General features: G+C 45.6%; 2 protein-coding genes across 4 annotated transcripts in view; one reads left to right on the forward strand and one right to left on the reverse strand.

The window, feature by feature from the left end:
* Window positions 1-16,799, forward strand: part of LOC131721205 (zinc finger protein ZFP2-like) — a 104,013-nt gene that overhangs the window by 34,679 nt on the left and 52,535 nt on the right. The window lies entirely within an intron of this gene.
* The window catches only part of LOC131721213 (zinc finger and SCAN domain-containing protein 21-like), an 18,521-nt gene continuing 6,302 nt past the window's right edge, over window positions 4,581-16,799 (reverse strand). For all 3 annotated transcript variants that reach the window (XM_059014637.1, XM_059014636.1, XM_059014635.1), the window contains exon 2: window positions 4,581-6,475. In XM_059014637.1, coding sequence (XP_058870620.1) covers window positions 5,172-6,440 — 1,269 coding nt within the window. In that variant the 5' untranslated portion in view covers window positions 6,441-6,475 and the 3' untranslated portion in view covers window positions 4,581-5,171. The remainder of the gene's footprint in view (window positions 6,476-16,799) is intronic.

A 16,799-nucleotide genomic window follows, 5' to 3' on the forward strand; every position in this document is an offset into this window, starting at 1 on the left:
ATCTGCAGAGGGAGCATCTTACCTGTTTAGTATTTGAATGATAAAAATGGAAATCAAGTAAACATACTATCAAACTCTTTACAGGCGAAGCACTTCCAATGTAACATATCAGGCCTTTTTGTCAGTAAAATCTTTATACGCTGTCAAACAAAAACAAGACTTCTCATTGGGTCACGTTTTCAAACCCTCAACTCCAGCCTTTATGAACTCCTACTTCTTAAAAGGAGACACAACGTCTGTCGATTTCACAAAACTAGAAGCGAGCAGCTGAGTTCATGTATTCCAGGTCACTTTAGCGGTCCGTTTGTGATCATTCCGATGACGATGTCGCTGAGGAAGATGGCGGCTCCCTGGAGGAGTGCGAATTCCCAGGAATTCACTCCTCCACAGATTCGGACCGTCTCTACTCCAGACCGACTGGTTAATTGCAATCCCAAAACACCACTTCCGAGAGACTTCCTTAAAAACAAAGTGCTTGATTACTTTCCCATAAACTGATTTCCTCGTCAATTTCAAAGATCGCAGGTTAACCAGGAACTTAATACTGTATCACATTCTGAATATGAATATAGCTGAGTTATTAATTGTAGGTAATACTTAGAATACCAGATACACATTTAGCATTAAAAAGCAATCCATGTGATTTCTTTACCAGTCGTTCATTATTTTGTGTATCAGCCTCCACACAAAGCCGAGCGCAGTGCGGTATACTGTAATGATGCTGCAGTCAGTCTGCCCGGACTGCACCTGAACCATCTTAAAAACACGAAGCCTCCAATAAGCTCATTTGTAAAAGTTAGTAAAGAATGGCGCTATATAATCTAAGGAAGCTGAATGTGAACTCCTAGCTGGAGCAACGAGAGAGGGAGAGAGGGGGCGGGGCAGAGAAGGAGGCGGAGACGCTGCTAGGCAACCGGCTCCTGAACATTCCACTCCGCTGAGCAGAGACCGTTAGGATTTAAAAATGCCAAAGTTCCGAGCGCCGTTAGTATGGGCTGCCAGAAATGAGGAGAAAATAAATACAGCTTTTTATAAATGTGTGCATTCAGATATCATTTAGAAATCTACTTACAACATTTAACAGATAGCTAAATATTTAAATACATCTTAAATCTCTTAACTAGATTTAACAGTTAGCTAAATTTTTAAATAAAACTTAAATCTCTCAACTAGATTTAACATTTAGTTAAATGTTTAACTGGCAGCTAAAGTGCATAGCATAAGTGTACCTGTGTGTGTGTGTGTGTGTGTGTGTGTGTGTGTGTGTGTGTGTCAGTACCTGTGTGTGTGTGTGTGTGTGTGTGTGTGTGTGTCAGTACCTCTGTGTGTGTGTGTGTGTGTGTGTGTGTCAGTAGCTGTGTGTGTGTGTGTGTGTGTGTGTGTGTGTCAGTACCTGTGTGTGTGTGTCAGTACCTGTGAGTGTGTGTGTCTGTTAGTACCTGTGTGTGTGTGTGTGTGTGTGTGTGTCAGTACCTGTGTGTGTCACTATCTGTGTGTGTGTGTGTGTCTCAGTGTCTCAGTGTGTCTGTGTATCAGTGTGTGTGTCACTATCTGTGTGTGTGTGCCACTATCTGTATTCAGAACAGAATATACGAGGCACTTTTTTACACAGAGAATTGTGAGGGTCTGGAACCAACTCCCCAGTAATGTTGTTGAAGCTGACAGCCTGGGATCCTTCAAGAAGCTGCTTGATGAGATTCTGGGATCAATAAGCTACTAACAACCAAACGAGCAAGATGGGCTGAATGGCCTCCTCTCGTTTGTAAACTTTCTTATGTTCTTATCTGCAGTTTCCACTAGCAAGAAGTTGCCTCACCGGCAGAGGGTTCAGAAAGTGCATGGCCGAACCTTTCACCTGCCCTTGCCTCTTCAGGAAACACTCAGCAAACTGCCCCCACCAAACCAAGCCTTGTCAGATGACTTGGAACTCCACATCCTGGTACGCAGTGCACCAACAAAGTCCAAAACTGTTTGTGAAGACATCGTGGATCTCAATAAAGTGTATCATGTTTCACGGAAGTTAAAGGAAATCAATCCTTTCTACAAAGATAGCATCTTGCCACAAAACTGTCAAATTGCTTAATCACAATTTGAACACATTTCAGTGTCATTCTGACAATGAAATCACTGTGGAGGAAACAACCAAAGAACAACCTCACCCCAAAGAACCGGAGGAAGAGGCTGTCATTTACCACAATTACACAATACATCCCACACACAGTGAAAGAAAGGTACAGCTACTGATCTTTACCAAATGCTTCACATACAAGATGACCCTCTGGAAGAATGGGGGGAAAAAACTAGACCTACTGTGTTTCCCAGACTTGTACTCATGGAATCCATGGTTCATTCATTCAGCCAAGTTAGGAGCAAGAATTGTGTGAATCTTGGGCCCCAGCACTTTTCCAATTGTGCCTATTTGCTTGATGCTTGACAAGATTGGCCTGATTGCTTCTCCTAACTTGTTCTTTTGTATTTGATATCACCCCTTTAAACGGCTGTTGCGTTTTTCTAACTTGTTTTTTTACATTGACAATGTTTTTGTTATAGATAGATCAATGTTTAAATGGTTCTGATGTTCGTAGTTTTCAAATGCACACAATATCATCAGATCAATTAAAGTCTTATCTTGTTTCAATTGTTCATCAAAGTATAACTGTTTCTATTTTTAATCTTAAAGCGTTACATTGTATTACATGTTTTTCCTTCTGGTTCGTATGTAGATATTTCCTATACATAGTATTTTACATGAATCTTAAACTCTTTGAAAGGTAACACTTATTCTGGAGATGTGGTACTTGCTGAAAAGCACAGTTGGAATGTAGTTGGTATTCTCTGTGACACAAAGAGTTGCAGTTGGATGTGGAGTCGAGACATAGGATGGATGTCTGCATTACAGTGCTTCAAATGAAGCCCCATTCAAGCAGAGGCTCAATGGTTACTTCATTGTGAGAGGAGTCCAAATCCCAAGATAAAGAGGAGTTCATGCCTGTTTTTATTTAAATGTAGCGCTGTGACAGAAATACAATAAATCTCCCCAAGAACAGAGTTCCCTGGATGCTAGAAAGGGGGCGGCACTCCATTGCATTAATGCATTGACCCGGAAGGGAAATGACATGGCAGCCGCAGATTGGAGGGGCAGCTGCACTCGTATACCAAGGGGTCATGACGCAATCTGTTCCTTCACTTTGGTTTGAGTTTTGAACCTGTGAGGACCGCAAGAGACCCTGTGAAAAATTACGTATTGGGAGTGTTTTGCTTGCTTGTCTGTAATTGTCTTGTTTTGTAAATTTCCCTTGTTTTGTAAATTTTGTATCTTCAATGTCCCTCCTCGTTTTTGTTCCAACTGTACCCTAAATTACTTAATTGGACCAAGTAAACCCAGCCAGCAGCACACATGCATTCGTTACAACGCATAAGCGAAAACATAATTCTATGAAAACACTTAAGAAGTTAATATCCCAAAAAGCATGTTAATTTAAGAATATCATCACTTTTTGTTTGTCTGTGTATATTTCCAATCTGTAATCCAAGCCTCCACTAACAACCCACGTAAACTATTCTCTACCTTCTCCTCCTCCCTCCTAAACCCTCCCCCCTCCTCCTCCCTCCTCCTCTATCTCCCCTGATGACTTTGCCTCCTTCTTCTCTTCTAAAATCTCAGATATCCGCAAACTCTTTAACACCTCTCCCTCCCCCGCACCCCCTCCTGCTCCAACCCCTACACCCACTGCAACCCCTACTAACTCACCCTCCCTCTCCACCTTCTTGCCCCTCTCGGACTCTGACCTTTCCTCCCTGCTCCAGGGTCACAAACCCACCACGTGTGCCTTGGACCCCCTCCCCACTCACCTCTTTCAAGCTGCTGCTCCTGCTCTCTTCATCTCCTCCCTCCTAAACACTTCTCTATTTTACTGCATTTAATCCTGTACTTCAGAATACTGTAATCTGCCAAGTGTTTAACCTGTAGTACTTTGTATTTAATCATATCCTGATGTAACTATCACTATTATCTGCTGTATTATTGAATTGTGGTTTGTCACACTTGTACTTTGCTTGAACAAAAGTTATTGTATTTCTTGCTCTTATTGTATTACTTGTATTGTAACACTTGAAATGTATTTGCTTACGATTGTAAGTCGCCCTGGATAAGGGCGTCTGCTAAGAAATAAATAATAACAATAATAATAATAATAATAATAATAATAATAATAATTAATAATAATAATAATTTTGGTTGTGTAAAAGGAAAGTACAGTGTATACAGTAGGCTACGCAAGTAAATACTTTTAGCATATTTCAGTTGTCTGTGCACTACATTAATTACTGAGAAGAAAAGATTTCCGTTTGTGTTTAATTAAAGAACTCTGCAATGATCTGTTTACATGCTTCTCTTCATTAATAAATCACCTTAAGATCTAAAAGGAAAACCAAATGTATTTATTGCCATTGTTATTTAACATACTATTAACACATGTTTTGCTTTCTTTTATATTTTAAGGTGCTTTATTTTAAAAGTAACTCAAAGCCCAGAAACTCTTAAACAGGAAGTTTCACATACATATGAACAACTAGTTGAATCTACACCAGTGGGAGGCATGCGTAAAATAACAGGCACAATCCGAAGTCTTAAATCAGGAAAAAAAATGATAATACATGAAGGGTAAGCATTTGTATACAAACGTAGTTTGAAACAAACATTCATAATTAAACTACCGCAGAAAGGATGAAACGAAGTTACAGGAATGAAAATTACTTTAATACATCACGGCTAGGTCTACAAAGTCACAAAAAAACTACGAAAAGTCAAGATACAAAAAAAATTAATGATATATAGAGCTTTATATATGATACTGGCAGCTTAATGTGTTGCATCAAACATATATAGTGTTCAGAGAAAAAGCTTGGCATATATTTCCAATGTCTCCCTTCTAAGTAGAATGACCCTGAAACTGTCATAAATCCTCACAGCATGATGAGTGAGATTCATTTCCAATTCAGGGGCAGGAGTGGAGCTGAATCCCAGGGCTGTCCAGTTCACTCTGAAAGAATGGATCTGTCTCTTCAGTTTGACATGATCCCCTTCTCTGTGTCTGTGGATTCAAGCTAGCTCTCACTCCTGGGGACCCCCTTCATTTACTGCAGGATGAGAGAGAGAGAGAATGAATTAGTCAGCTCTCCACACACTCAAACATGTAGGGTGGAGAGGTGAGGGACTGGGAGGGAGGGAGGCTGGCTTCAGTGTGAATTTGCAGGTGTCGTTTTAGGGTGCTTGACTGTCTGAAGCTCTTCCCACATTCGGTACAGCGATATGGCTTCTCTCCAGTGTGAATTCGTTGGTGTGTTTTTAGGGTTCCTGATTCAGTGAAGCTCTCCCCACATTCAAGACAGTGATACGGCTTCTCTCCAGTGTGAATTCGTTGGTGTGTTTTTAGTTGTCCTGATTCAGTGAAGCTTTTCCCACATTCATTACAGTAATATGGCTTCTCTCCAGTGTGAATTCGATGGTGTAGTTGTAGGCTTTTTAAGCAACTAAAGTTCTTTCCACATTCAGAACAGTGATATGGCTTCTCTCCAGTATGAATTCGTTGGTGTCTTTTTAGGTTTTCTAACCGACTGAAGCTGTCCCCACATTCAAAACAGTGATACGGCTTCTCTCCAGTGTGAGTTCGCTGGTGTGTTTTTAGGTGACCTGAATGACTGAAGCTCTTCCAACATTCAGTACAGTGATACGGCTTCTCTCCAGTGTGAATTCGCTGGTGTGTTTTTAGGTTTCCTAATCGACTGAAGCTCTTCCAACATTCAGAACAATGATGTGATATCTTTGAACGGGATATGTTTTCTGAATCCTTACACAACAAATCAACAGACTGTTCAATGTAGAAAGGCTGCAATTCAGTCTCTTCCTCTTTCATGTGGACAGGCTCCAGTTCAGTCTCTTCTTTCATGTGGACAGGCTCCAGTTCAGTCTCTTCTTTAATGTGGACAGGCTCCAGTTCAGTCTCTTCTTTAATGCGGACAGACTCCAGTTCAGTCTCTTCTTCAATGTGGACATGCTCCAGTTCAGTCTCTTCTTTAATGTGGACAGGCTCCAGTTCAGTCTCTTTTTTAATGTGGACAGGCTCCAGTTCAGTCTCCTCTTGTTTAATGTGGACAGGCTCCAGTTCAGTCTCTTCTTTAATGTGGACAGGCTCCAGTTCAGTCTCTTTTTTAATGTGGACAGGCTCCAGTTCAGTCTCCTCTTGTTTAATGTGGACAGGCTCCAGTTCAGTCTCTTCTTTAATGTGGACAGGCTCCAGTTCAGTCTCTTCTTTAATGTGGACAGGCTCCAGTTCAGTCTCTTCTTTAATGTGGACAGGCTCCAGTTCAGTCATCTCCTGTTTAATGCGGACAGGTACCAATTCCAGAACCTCCTCCTGTTTAATGAAAACAGACTCCATCTTTCTAACTTTGCTTTCACCAGGATAAGGCAGTCCTGAAAACAGAAAATGAAATGAAGTATTACGATCTGTTCTCTACTGATATGATGTCTTACAACTCAGACCTGAATTGGCTTCGGTTCGATCAGATTCAAAGATTCTTATCATTTGACCCCCCGTTTAAAACATAAATGCGTGTCTCAGTGATGTCACGCAAAAAAATAAGATATCAGAGAGTGAAATCCAATCCCTCCCTAATGCAATGATATGCGTTTCCAACTTGCACGGCAGTATGGTGTCCCAGTAAGTCAAAAAAAATGAAGTCCTTCAAGGGTTAAGTGCACATGTATAATATGTTAGTCTTTATATAATACCTGTGAAAAGTAAAATATAAAAGGCCAGTTTACTTACCTGTTGTTAAAGGAGGACAGCAGGACAGCAGGGTGGCAGCATGAAGAGGAAAAGAGAAAGAGAGTTAGGCAGGAACGCTAAGCACAGGGATCTCTTTGAAACGATGCACATTTTAATAGTAAATAATGTACATACTGGCCGCATCATTACTGCGTTTGTGAGAGCAGTCTGCAAGACGCCATGTTGTGGGACATTGATCATTACCGTAGCCTGGTTATTATTATTATTATTATTATTATTATTATTATTATTATTATTATTATTATTATTATGGCAGACTTTATCCAAAGAGACTTACATGTGTTACAGGGCAGTACACTACTAGAATACAATGAGATAAAAACCCATTAAAACACCAGAATAATTCTAGAACCCTTCTCAATTTTTTGCAAAAATTACAAGAAATTTACAGATTTAGCTCGATTTACATGATTTATCACTATCACTGCCCAGCACAAAACCAGAGCACAGCTATCACTGCCCAGCACAAAACCAGAGCACAGCTATCACTGCACAGCAAACCCCAGAGCACAGCTATCACTGCACAGCAAACCCCAGAGCACAGCTATCACTGCCCAGCACAAACCCCAGAGCACAGCTATCACTGCCCAGCACAAACCCCAGAGCACAGCTATCACTGCCCAGCACAAACCCCAGAGCACCGCTAACACTGCCCAGCACAAACCCCAGAGCACAGCTATCACTGCACAGCACAAACCAGAGCACAGCAATCACTGCACAGCACAAACCCCAGAGCACAGCTATCACTGCCAAGCACAAACCCCAGAGCACAGCTATCACTGCCCAGCACAAACCCCAGAGCACAGCTATCACTGCCCAGCACAAACCCCAGAGCACCGCTAACACTGCCCAGCACAAACCCCAGAGCACAGCTATCACTGCACAGCACAAACCAGAGCACAGTTATCACTGCCCAGCACATCCCCAGAGCACAGCTATCACTGCCCAGCAAACCCCAGAGCACAGCTATCACTGCCCAGCACAAACCAGAGCACAGCTATCACTGCCCAGCACAAACCAGAGCACAGCTATCACTGCCCAGCACAAACCCCAGAGCACAGCTATCACTGCACAGCAAACCCCAGAGCACAGCTATCACTACACAGCACAAACCCCAGAACACAGCTAACACTGCCCAGCACAAACCAGAGCACAGCTATCACTGCCCAGCACAAACCAAAGCACAGCTATCACTGCACAGCACAAACCCCAGAGCACAGCTATCACTGCCCAGCACAAACCAGAGCACAGCTATCACTGCCCAGCACAAACCAGAGCACAGCTATCACTGCCCAGCACAAACCAGAGCACAGCTATCACTGCCCAGCACAAACCAGAGCACAGCTATCACTGCACAGCAAACCCCAGAGCACAGCTATCACTGCCCAGCACAAACCACAGAGCACAGCTATCACTGCCCAGCAAACCCCAGAGCACAGCTATCACTGCCCAGCACAAACCCCAGAGCACAGCTATCACTGCCCAGCACAAACCCAGAGCATAGCTATCACTGCCCAGCACAAACCAGAGCACAGCTATCACTGCCCAGCACAAACCCCAGAGCTCCACTATCACTGCCCAGCACAAACCCCAGAGCACAGCTATCACTGCCCAGCACAAACCAGAGCACAGCTATCACTGCCCAGCACAAACCCCAGAGCTCCACTATCACTGCCCAGCACAAACCCCAGAGCACAGCTATCACTGCACAGCACAAACCAAAGCACAGCTATCACTGCCCAGCACAAACCCCAGAGCACAGCTATCACTGCCCAGCACAAACCAGAGCACAGCTATCACTGCACAGCACAAACCCCAGAGCTTCACTATCACTGCACAGCAAACCCCAGAGCTCCACTATCACTGCACAGCAAACCCCAGAGCACAGCTATCACTGCCCAGCACAAACCCCAGAGCACAGCAATCACTGCCCAGCACAAACCAGAGCACAGCTATCACTGCAAAGCACAAACCCCAGAACACAGCTATCACTGCCCAGCACAAACCACAGAGCACAGCTATCACTGCCCAGCACAAACCCCAGAGCACAGCTATCACTGCACAGCACAAACCAGAGCACAGCTATCACTGCACAGCACAAACCCCAGAGCACAGCTATCACTGCACAGCACAAACCAGAGCACAGCTATCACTGCACAGCACAAACCAGAGCACAGCTATCGCTGCACAGCAAACCCCAGAGCACAGCTATCACTGCCCAGCACAAACCAGAGCGCAGCTATCACTGCACAGCACAAACCCCAGAACACAGCTATCACTGCACAGCACAAACCAGAGCACAGCTATCACTGCACAGCACAAACCCCAGAGCTCCACTATCACTGCCCAGCACAAACCCCAGAGCACAGCTATCACTGCCCAGCACAAACCAGAGCACAGCTATCACTGCCCAGCACAAACCCCAGAGCACAGCTATCACTGCCCAGCACAAACCAGAGCACAGCAATCACTGCACAGCACAAACCCCAGAGCTCCACTATCACTGCCCAGCACAAACCCCAGAGCACAGCTATCACTGCCCAGCAAACCCCAGAACACAGCTATCACTGCCTAGCACAAACCAGAGCACAGCTATCACTGCCCAGCAAACCACAGAGCACAGCTATCACTGCCCAGCACAAACCCCAGAGCACAGCTATCACTGCCCAGCAAACCCCAGAACACAGCTATCACTGCCCAGCACAAACCAGAGCACAGCTATCACTGCCCAGCACAAACCAGAGCACAGCTATCACTGCCCAGCAAACCCCAGAGCACAGCTATCACTGCCCAGCAAACCCCAGAGCACAGCTATCACTGCACAGCAAACCCCAGAGCACAGCTATCACTGCCCAGCACAAACCAGAGCACAGCTATCACTGCCCAGCACAAACCAGAGCACAGCTATCACTGCCCAGCACAAACCAGAGCACAGCTATCACTGCCCAGCACAAACCCAGAGCATAGCTATCACTGCCCAACACAAACCCCAGAGCACACCTATCACTGGCCAGCACAAACCCCAGAGCACAGCTATCACTGCCCAGCACAAACCAGAGCACAGCTATCACTGCCCAGCACAAACCCCAGAACACAGCTAACACTGCCCAGCACAAACCAGAGCACAGCTATCACTGCCCAGCACAAACCAGAGCACAGCTATCACTGCCCAGCACAAACCCAGAGCATAGCTATCACTGCCCAACACAAACCCCAGAGCACACCTATCACTGCCCAGCACAAACCAGAGCACAGCTATCACTGCACAGCACAAACCCCAGAGCACAGCTATCACTGCCCAGCACAAACCCCAGAGCACAGCTATCACTGCCCAGCACAAACCCCAGAACACAGCTAACACTGCCCAGCACAAACCAGAGCACAGCTATCACTGCCCAGCACAAACCCCAGAGCTCCACTATCACTGCCCAGCACAAACCAAAGCACAGCTATCACTGCCCAGCACAAACCTCAGAGCTCCACTATCACTGCACAGCAAACCCCAGAGCTCCACTATCACTGCACAGCAAACCCCAGAGCTCCACTATCACTGCACAGCAAACCCCAGAGCTTCACTATCACTGCACAGCAAACCCCAGAGCTCCACTATCACTGCACAGCAAACCCCAGAGCTCCACTATCACTGCACAGCGCAAACCCCAGAGCTCCACTATCACTGCACAGCACAAACCCCAGAGCACCACTATCACTGCACAGCACAAACCCCAGAACACAGCTATCACTGCCCAGCACAAACCAGAGCACAGCTATCACTGCACAGCACAAACCCCAGAGCACAGCTATCACTGCACAGCACAAACCCCAGAGCACAGCTATCACTGCACAGCACAAACCAGAGCACAGCTATCACTGCACAGCACAAACCCCAGAGCACAGCTATCACTGCACAGCACAAACCCCAGAGCACAGCTATCACTGCACAGCACAAACCAGAGCACAGCTATCACTGCCCAGCACAAACCACAGAGCACAGCTATCACTGCACAGCACAAACCAGAGCACAGCTATCACTGCACAGCACAAACCCCAGAGCACAGCTATCACTGCACAGCACAAACTAGAGCACAGCTATCACTGCACAGCACAAACCACAGAGCACAGCTATCACTGCCCAGCACAAACCCCAGAACACAGCTATCACTGCCCAGCACAAACCCAAGAGCACAGCTATCACTGCCCAGCACAAACCCCAGAGCACAGCTATCACTGCCCAGCACAAACCCCAGAGCACAGCTATCACTGCCCAGCACAAACCAGAGCACAGCTATCACTGCCCAGCACAAACCCCAGAGCACAGCTATCACTGCCCAGCACATCCCCAGAGCACAGCTATCACTGCACAGCACAAACCCCAGAGCACAGCTAACACTGCACAGCACAAACCAGAGCACAGCTATCACTGCCCAGCAAACCCCAGAACACAGCTATCACTGCCCAGCACAAACCACAGAGCACAGCTATCACTGCCCAGCACAAACCAGAGCACAGCTATCACTGCCCAGCACAAACTCCAGAGCTCCACTATCACTGCCCAGCACAAACCCCAGAGCACAGCTATCACTGCCCAGCACAAACCAGAGCACAGCTATCACTGCCCAGCACAAACCACAGAGCACAGCTATCACTGCACAGCACAAACCCCAGAGCACAGCAATCACTGCCCAGCACAAACCCCAGAGCACAGCTATCACTGCCCAGCACAAACCCGAGCACAGCTATCACTGCACAGCACAAACCACAGAGCACAGCTATCACTGCCCAGCAAACCCCAGAGCACAGCTATCACTGCCCAGCACAAACCAGAGCACCACTATCACTGCACAGCACAAACCCCAGAGCACAGCTATCACTGCACAGCACAAACCCCAGAGCACAGCAATCACTGCACAGCACAAACCACAGAGCACAGCTATCACTGCCCAGCAAACCCCAGAGCACAGCTATCACTGCCCAGCACAAACCCAGAGCACAGCTATCACTGCACAGCACAAACCAGAGCACAGCTATCACTGCCCAGCACAAACCACAGAGCACAGCTATCACTGCACAGCACAAACCAGAGCACAGCTATCACTGCACAGCACAAACCCCAGAGCACAGCTATCACTGCACAGCACAAACCAGAGCACAGCTATCACTGCACAGCACAAACCACAGAGCACAGCTATCACTGCCCAGCACAAACCCCAGAACACAGCTATCACTGCCCAGCACAAACCCCAGAGCACAGCTATCACTGCCCAGCACAAACCCCAGAGCACAGCTATCACTGCCCAGCACAAACCCCAGAGCACAGCTATCACTGCCCAGCACAAACCAGAGCACAGCTATCACTGCCCAGCAAACCCCAGAACACAGCTATCACTGCCCAGCACAAACCAGAGCACAGCTATCACTGCCCAGCACAAACTCCAGAGCTCCACTATCACTGCCCAGCACAAACCCCAGAGCACAGCTATCACTGCCAAGCACAAACCAGAGCACAGCTATCACTGCCCAGCACAAACCACAGAGCACAGCTATCACTGCACAGCACAAACCCCAGAGCACAGCAATCACTGCACAGCACAAACCAGAGCACAGCTATCACTGCCCAGCACAAACCCGAGCACAGCTATCACTGCACAGCACAAACCCCAGAGCACAGCTATCACTGCACAGCACAAACCAGAGCACAGCTATCACTGCACAGCACAAACCAGAGCACAGCTATCACTGCCCAGCACAAACCACAGAGCACAGCTATCACTGCCCAGCACAAACCCCAGAACACAGCTATCACTGCCCAGCACAAACCCCAGAGCACAGCTATCACTGCCCAGCACAAACCCCAGAGCACAGCTATCACTGCCCAGCAAACCCCAGAGCACAGCTATCACTGCCCAGCACAAAACAGAGCACAGCAATCACTGCACAGCACAAACCCCAGAGCACAGCAATCACTGCCCAGCACAAACCCCAGAGCACAGCTATCACTGCACAGCACAAACCACAGAGCACAGCTATCACTGCCCAGCACAAACCAGAGCACAGCAATCACTGCCCAGCACAAACCCCAGAGCACAGCTATCACTGCCCAGCAAACCCCAGAGCACAGCTATCACTGCCCAGCACAAAACAGAGCACAGCAATCACTGCACAGCACAAACCCCAGAGCACAGCAATCACTGCCCAGCACAAACCCCAGAGCACAGCTATCACTGCACAGCACAAACCCCAGAGCACCGCTATCACTGCCCAGCACAAACCAGAGCACAGCTATCACTGCCCAGCACAAACCAGAGCACAGCTATCACTGCCCAGCACAAACCCCAGAGCACAGCTATCACTGCCCAGCACAAACCAGAGCACAGCTATCACTACCCAGCACAAACCAGAGCACAGCTATCACTGCACAGCAAACCCCAGAGCACAGCTATCACTGCCCAGCACAAACCAGAGCACAGCTAACACTGCACAGCAAACCCCAGAGCACAGCTATCACTGCCCAGCACAAACCCCAGAGCACAGCTATCACTGCACAGCAAACCCCAGAGCACAGCTATCACTGCACAGCACAAACCCCAGAGCACAGCTATCACTGCACAGCAAACCCTGTAAATTAAAGCCTATACATAACTAATTTACATTTGCGTTCTCTGAATATTGAAAAAAAATGATCTTTTTTAAATCATGTTACACGTAATCAGTCACCATCTAGCGCGTTCTGTTTATTCTGGATGTTTGCTTTTTACTGCATTCAGTAACTCCATCCACAGTAATTCTGAATGCTTTCATTTCAAATGGTGAAGCATTGAACTTGTGTTTTTGTGGTCGGGCAATTTTGTTTGGCATAATTATTTACATACCACAGTTCTCTTGTCCAGTTCCTCAAAATAACTTCAAATGTGCTTTTGCCTCGTTCCTTTGTTTAGAGATGCAATTCTATTTAAAATACAGCAGAAAAAACACTTTTCTTATCCCATGTGGACTGAACCATGCCCACTACAGCATGAACAGACGTGTTGAGAATAAAACCAGCCCCAGTGTCAATCTTTCTATTGCACCAATTCTAAAAACTACTTGGAGGCAATTGCCAAACCCCTTCCCTTTTATAATTTCCACCCTTACCACAGCAGTTGGATACACGATGGCCTGCTGTATATGATGATAAATTACTAAAATGAATACATAAATAAAGTATGCGTTTGGTGAAATTTGTCACGTGACCGGTTATACATCTAGCATATTATTCAACGTTTAACCACCTTTGTAGAGTTTATACATTTAAACTTCCCATCCCTAGTATATCCATTGCTGCAGCACCAGTGGATGATGGATGTGTCTTGTGTCATCTGGAAAGAGCTGCATGTTCTACCTCTTGCCTGATGATGGCAGTCTGGAGTTACTTGTGTTGTCTGGTTCCTTTGGCTGCTTGTGTGGGGTGGGAACGGAGAGTTAGGGTTAAAAACACTAATGCCACATTCCCTTGCTTTTGTGGCGATGAGTTCAACCCTAACTGCTGCATTAACATAGTTTACTGCAATGAATTTCTTTGCTTTTTGAGAAGACAGTTTTTATATTTATTATAAACTAGAGCACTTGTGTGGAGGTGTTCCATACATGACTCCTGCATTTGACCACATTGTATTAGACATGTTAATGCAAAGAGTGCAGACTCAGTAACTCTAGCAAAATAGTACAACAAGGTTGATTGTATATACATTGTTTTTTTAATCTATGACACATAATTTTAAGATAAGAAATGCTGGACTGTTATCATTTTTATTACTATAACTCAGGAAACGTTTCATATATTTTCACCAAACCCTCGAAAGGCCCGTCCTCAGCACAGACCGCGTGTACCTCACTCAGTTTGGTGCATAAATTCAATTCGGTGAGCAAAAAAAACATGTTCGGTGAATTTGAGGAGTAGGACCCCAGCAGAGCTACTGAATATTGAGGCTCTGAATTTGAGGAGTAGGACCCCAGCAGAGCTACTGAATATTGAGGCTCTGAATTTGAGGAGCACAACCCCAGCAGAGCTACTGAATATTGAGGCTCTGAATATGAGGAGCAGGACCCCAGCAGAGCTACTGAATATTGAGGCTCTGAATTTGAGGAGTAGGACCCCAGCAGAGCTACTGAATATTGAGGCTCTGAATTTGAGGAGTAGGACCCCAGCAGAGCTACTGAATATTGAGGCTCTGAATTTGAGGAGTAGGACCCCAGCAGAGCTACTGAATATTGAGGCTCTGAATTTGAGGAGTAGGACCCCAGCAGAGCTACTGAATATTGAGGCTCTGACTTTGAGGAGCAGGACCCCAGCAGAGCTATTGAATATTGAGGCTCTGAATTTGAGGAGTAGGACCCCAGCAGAGCTACTGAATATTGAGGCTCTGACTTTGAGGAGCAGGACCCCAGCAGAGCTACTGAATATTAAGGCTCTGAATTTGAGGAGTAGGACCCCAGCAGAGCTACTGAATATTGAGGCTCTGAATTTGAGGAGTAGGACCCCAGAAGAGCTATTGAATATTAAGGCTCTGAATTTGAGGAGCACGACCCCAGCAGAGCTACTGAATATTGGCTTACTTCTGGTGGTCCCAAGCATGTGTGGGGCCAGAAGAGACATTTTTCTCTGGGACTCTCTTGGTGCATGAGGGCTGATGTAGTTTCAATCTTTATTATTTTGGTTTTGCCATGAACACACATTAGAAGGGCTACATTTTGCCAAGTGTGTTTAGACTGAATTACTTTTACTTTTTATCTTTCATTTCATGAAACAAAAATGGTTATTAACTCTATAGGGTCCGTGCAATGTTAAATACCCTGCCGGAGACCCTGGCCCTTTAACTCTTTTTACTCAGGCTCCTGTTTTTTGTGTTTGTGGATCAGATGCTCAAAAGCAGAGCTGTTTAGGGACATGCCACAGTGAATAGCGCCATCTTGTGCCACAGGGTCCCTGGGAAGAATAACTTGAATGCAGCTTTTTATGTCTTTTTTTTCCTTTTGCACATTTTCAATTAATCCTTTTTTTGTCTGTTTTTGGTCCCTTTTGTATGTATGGCCTTAATTCCTTTATTTATTATCCACTGTGTTAAAAACATTGTCCCTGTTCCCTACATGTTGAAGTTTCATTGTGCCTTGTCAGATATGAGCTGGCCATGCTATAAGAAATCATATAAACAATGTTTTGTTTTTTTCTAGAAAGCGTCTCATTTTCTGTGTTTATTGTTCTCTGTATTGAACAGGTGAGTCTCACACTATTCACTGTGTTTATGAAAGCCTGGTGTGTGCACATTCATTTCATGTATGACATGCACCTGTAACCTTTATAGTTAAAGAGGTGTAGCCACAAATCCAACAGTAAAAAAACAGGCGAAAATAGCAGGGACTCTAAAGGCTTTTAATCACTGATTGTTTGATTGTGTTCATTGTTAAATAAAAGCTCAATCCTACAAGTGATATTCTATTTGTTTGTGTGCGTTTTGTGTGACAGGGAGGGGGGCAAGTAGTTTAAGAAGGACAAGTAGATTTGTCGAGCATTTCGTCCCTTGGTCAAAATGTTTCTTTAAAAAATTCAGCACCCTTGTGTATACATTATGTTCTCTAAGAACCACGACACACAACATGCCAAAGCCAATCACGACATGATCAATAAATACAAATGCATTTATTACTTATTTCATGAAGCACGTGCATCAACATATGAAGTAAACAGAATAAGCAAGAGAAAAGCAATAGCCAAGCGTATGTTAATAAACTAGAATAGTTAACTAACTGACCAACCAACATGAACAAACCAACTGACCAACCAACATGAACAAACCAACTGACCGACCAACATGAACAAACCAACTGACCAACCGACATTAACAAACCAACTGACCAACCGACATGAACAAACCAACTGACCGACCAACATTAACAAACCAACTGACCGACCAA

The sequence above is a fragment of the Acipenser ruthenus genome, chromosome 48 (genome assembly GCF_902713425.1).
Source record: "Acipenser ruthenus chromosome 48, fAciRut3.2 maternal haplotype, whole genome shotgun sequence".
Classification (NCBI taxonomy): Eukaryota; Metazoa; Chordata; class Actinopteri; order Acipenseriformes; family Acipenseridae; genus Acipenser; species Acipenser ruthenus.